General features: G+C 40.2%; 2 protein-coding genes across 2 annotated transcripts; both read left to right on the plus strand.

Annotated features, from left to right (window-relative positions):
* The first annotated feature begins 428 nt into the window (after positions 1-428).
* Positions 429-2,790, plus strand: LOC143261653 (uncharacterized). Its single transcript, XM_076527944.1, has one exon. The coding sequence runs from the start codon at positions 1,123-1,125 to the stop codon at positions 2,788-2,790; it is 1,668 nt and encodes a 555-aa protein (XP_076384059.1). The 5' UTR covers positions 429-1,122.
* A 172-nt stretch (positions 2,791-2,962) lies between these two features.
* Positions 2,963-3,867, plus strand: LOC143261654 (uncharacterized). Its single transcript, XM_076527945.1, has 2 exons — positions 2,963-3,081; positions 3,165-3,867. Exons 1-2 carry the CDS (start codon positions 3,017-3,019, stop codon positions 3,793-3,795), a joined length of 696 nt encoding a protein of 231 aa, XP_076384060.1. The 5' UTR covers positions 2,963-3,016; the 3' UTR covers positions 3,796-3,867.
* Positions 3,868-4,127: the final 260 nt, after the last annotated feature.

Here is a 4,127-nt window from a genome sequence, read left to right on the forward strand (position 1 = left end):
CAGCACGCAGCACAATAAGCATATTTGCGATCGGTAAGATCCACACATGTAAATTTTTTTCTTTCTTCTGGATGATGGTGGTAGTGGTGGTGATGGTGGTGGTGGGCGAGAAAAACTAAAATAAAAAATTATGTTTTTTTTTGTCAGGTGTCTACAGTATTTCAAATCGCAGGAAAAATTGAGCATTCACGAGATCGACTGCAGTCGAATGAACGAATGTGCATTGAAACTTCCGACGGAAGACGATAAATGGCTGAAGTTCAAGAATTATGCGTACAAGGAACCGGCACCGTTCGTTATCTACGCAGACTTGGAATGCTTGCTGGAGAAACAGGAAGATCAAGGTCATGGAGCTTACTGTAGATATCAACATCACCATGCCTTCAGCGTAGGCTACTACCTCCATTGCCGATACGACAGTTCGTTGAGCGAGTATCAGGCTTATCGTGATGAGAAAGGTTGTATCTCATGGTTTGCATCGAAGTTGCACGAGTTGAGCTGTAAATTGCAGCCGGTGTTTGATCGAACGGTTCCAATGGCTCCGTTGACCGCCGCACAAATCTCAACTTTTCGTACCGCCACGTATTGTCACGTGTGCGAAGAACCACTCGGTAATGACGACGTGCGAGTGCATGATCATTGTCATTTCACAGGTGCGTATCGGGGTCCGGCGCACAGCCGTTGCAATCTGAGCTATCAATCCTCGTACGTGATACCGGTGGTTTTTCACAATTTGTCCGGCTACGACGCACACTTTTTCATCAAAGAATTGGCAAACGCGTTTGAAGGTAAAATAGACGCGTTACCGCTGACGAAAGAGAAGTACATTTCTTTCACGAAACACAGTAAGAGGAATAAAGATGCGATCAAAAAATCGTGGAAGAAGTGCATAAAGTTTCGATTCATCGATTCGTTCAAGTTCTTGAATTCGAGTCTGGACAAGTTGTCGTCGTACTTGGACAAGAGCGACTTGCATATCGTGAGGAGCCAATTCAATCGTCTTTCGAACGATGATTTTCATCTTCTAACCAGGAAAGGCGTTTTCCCATACGACTATGTATCGACCTATGACAAATTAAGCGACACTTGTTTACCACCGCGCGAAGCATTTTATAATCAGTTATGCGACAGCGAGATATCCGACGTCGACTATTGTCACGCGAACGAAGTTGGTCACGTTTCGGTATACAAACGTTAGGACAGTACAGCGACTTGTACTTGAAATTGGATGTGTTGTTGTTGGCCGACGTGTTTGAAAATTTTCGCGAAAAGTCGCTCGAGAATTATAAACTCGATCCAGCGCACTATTATACGTTGCCCGGTTTCGAGTGGGACGCGATGCTAAAATTGACGAAGATCGAGTTGGAATTGTTCACCGACGTTGACATGTTTTTGTTCGTGGAACGGGGAATACGAGGTGGGTTGAGTCAATGTTCGCATCGTTACGCGCGCGCGAATAACAAGTATATGTCGACGTACGATTCGGCCGAACCGTCTAGCTATCTGATGTATTTCGATGTTAATAATTTCTATGGCTGGGCCATGTCGCAGCCTTTGCCGCACAGGGGTTTCCAATGGGTTGACGATACGAGTAATTTCAACATCGATTCCGTGCCGATCGACAGTCCCGTCGGGTACATTTTAGAAGTTGACTTAGAGTATCCTCAGGAAATTCATGATGCTCATGCGGATCTTCCCTATTGCCTGATTCACGAGGTTGTGACGTTGCAAAAGAAACTGTTGACAACGCTTAGCGATAAGAATCGTTACGTACTCCATTATCGATACCTCCAGCAATGTTTGAGGTATAATTTAAAATTAAAGAAAATTCATCGGATACTGAAGTTTGAACAATCATGTTGGTTACGTCGTTACATAGATTTAAATACGAGGTTGCGCGCCAACGCAAACAATGACTTCTCGAAGAATCTGTTCAAACTGATGAACAATGCAGTGTTTGGAAAAACGATGGAAAACGTTCGAAATCATGTAAACGTAAAGTTGCTCTCGCGATGGAGCGGTCGACACGGTGCTAAGCATTTAATAGCTCGTCCAAATTTCCATAGCTGTACCGTATTCTCCGAGGATTTTGTCGCAGTTCAAATGAACCAGTTTTCTATTAAATTTTATAAACCTATTTACATAGGCATGTCAGTGTTGGACATATCAAAATTACATTTGTATGATTTTCATTATGGCTACATGCTTCCAAATTTTCAAGAAAGATGCAGGATTTTGTACACGGACACGGACAGTTTAATTTATCAGATTATTTGCGACGACGCGTACGAGATGATAAAACGTGACATTCACCGATACGATACTTCCAATTATGACAGAAATAACGTGTACGGCGTTCCGATCGCGAATAATAAAGTATTAGGATTAATGAAGGACGAGAACGGAGGTAAAATCATGACAGAGTTTGTGGGTCTTCGCTCGAAAATGTATGCTATTCGGGTACAAGACAAAGACGATGTAAAAAAGATTAAAGGAATTAAGACTAACGTGACGATTAAAAATATAACTTTCGACGACTATTTAGCATGCCTTCACGATCATTTAGAAAAATCAGTTTGCGTTAAATTGATAATGTCTATACAACATCAAGTGTATTCAGTATCACAGAGTAAATTAGCATTGAGTCCATACGATGATAAACGATACATTTTAAACAATTCGATCGAAACCCTTCCTTGGGGACATTATAAAATCGCGAAAGGGGGAGAGGGGGAGGCAGGAGGGAGAGGGAGTGGGGGGGAGTTAGAAAAAATAAAAGCGGTTATATAATTTCATCGATGTTTCGAATCCCGTGTTGCGCGCGCGTGTTCACTTTTATTTGTAAGCGGAAAAGGGGCGTATACGCTCCTTGTATTGTTATCTTGCGTGTAAGAAGGGGGAAAAATGGTAGGGGAATTGTATATATATAAGCTTTTGACATTGAGTACAGCGAGTAGTGCGTTCTACAGATTACTTTCTTATAGCGCAGTTGTTCTTCAGTATTATAATATTCACAATGTCAAATCAAACCAATAATTTTTTACATAAAAATGGATCTCACAACGATTATAAAAATTATGGGTAAGTAAAAGAAAGTTTGAAGGGAATAAAATGTTCCTTTTATGAAAGAAGAAAAAAAATATTGTATGTTATTTCTTTTATAGATACTCCATTTCGATGAAACGGTCGTTTCAACAGTCGCAACCCCAGTCGCAGCAGAATCAGTTGCAGATACCGCGCAACGCACGAATCTTGGGTAGAAGATACTCCATAGCCGGCAATTATTTCAAGTTCCTTGAAATTTGTGTACGCGTGGATGAAAATTTGCGCGTCGAGTTTGTCTTGGGGGACAATCGTGGAACAGAGATTTCTTTTTCAATGGCTACGTGGAAACTGCTGGTGAAAACTAGAGATTATATTCACAATTACTTCGACGCGGACAAGAAGGAAAAACAAATTGATGAGACTTTATCGTTACAAATTGTAAATTTTAATGGAATGAGTCTAATCAAGTTGTTCGATTCTCAAGCATCGATTTATGTTACGAAAGAGACGATGGATAATTTGTACAAATTAGAGTTATGTATGGATCATATGTATTCATGGTTATTAGAAAATATTCCAGAAACTCAGGATAGATTCGCGAAGCTCGTTGACATTGTAAAAAACTCCAATAACGAGCAGAATTATGCGACCGTAATTTTTACAAACGAATTGTTCGAACGAAATTGTCTGATCGATTGCGAATTGTTAGCTTTATGTTTAGATCTAATCGTATCGAAAGCGAATCGTTGAAATTGTGTGCGTGTGGGGGAATTAATTAGTATTAATGTAAAAAGCATTTATGTATTTTTTCATGTTTATTAGAGAAACAAAAATAAACATTACATTATACAATTAAAGTACAGATGATTTCTTTATCCAAGAGTTATGTGACGAATCCAGCCCCAACCATTTCACATATATTTCATTTCCTTTTCGACGCAATACTTTTTCTACTAAATACACGTCGGCATATTTGGTAGCGCATATCTCGTATTCGTAAAATCCTCCAGCGATAGGTTTGTTCTGCAAGTCAACCAAAAGATACGTGACGGGGTTCGTTCGTTTCACCGTCGCGATCTTAA

The sequence above is a fragment of the Megalopta genalis genome, unplaced genomic scaffold (genome assembly GCF_051020955.1).
Source record: "Megalopta genalis isolate 19385.01 unplaced genomic scaffold, iyMegGena1_principal scaffold0060, whole genome shotgun sequence".
NCBI lineage: Eukaryota > Metazoa > Arthropoda > Insecta > Hymenoptera > Halictidae > Megalopta > Megalopta genalis.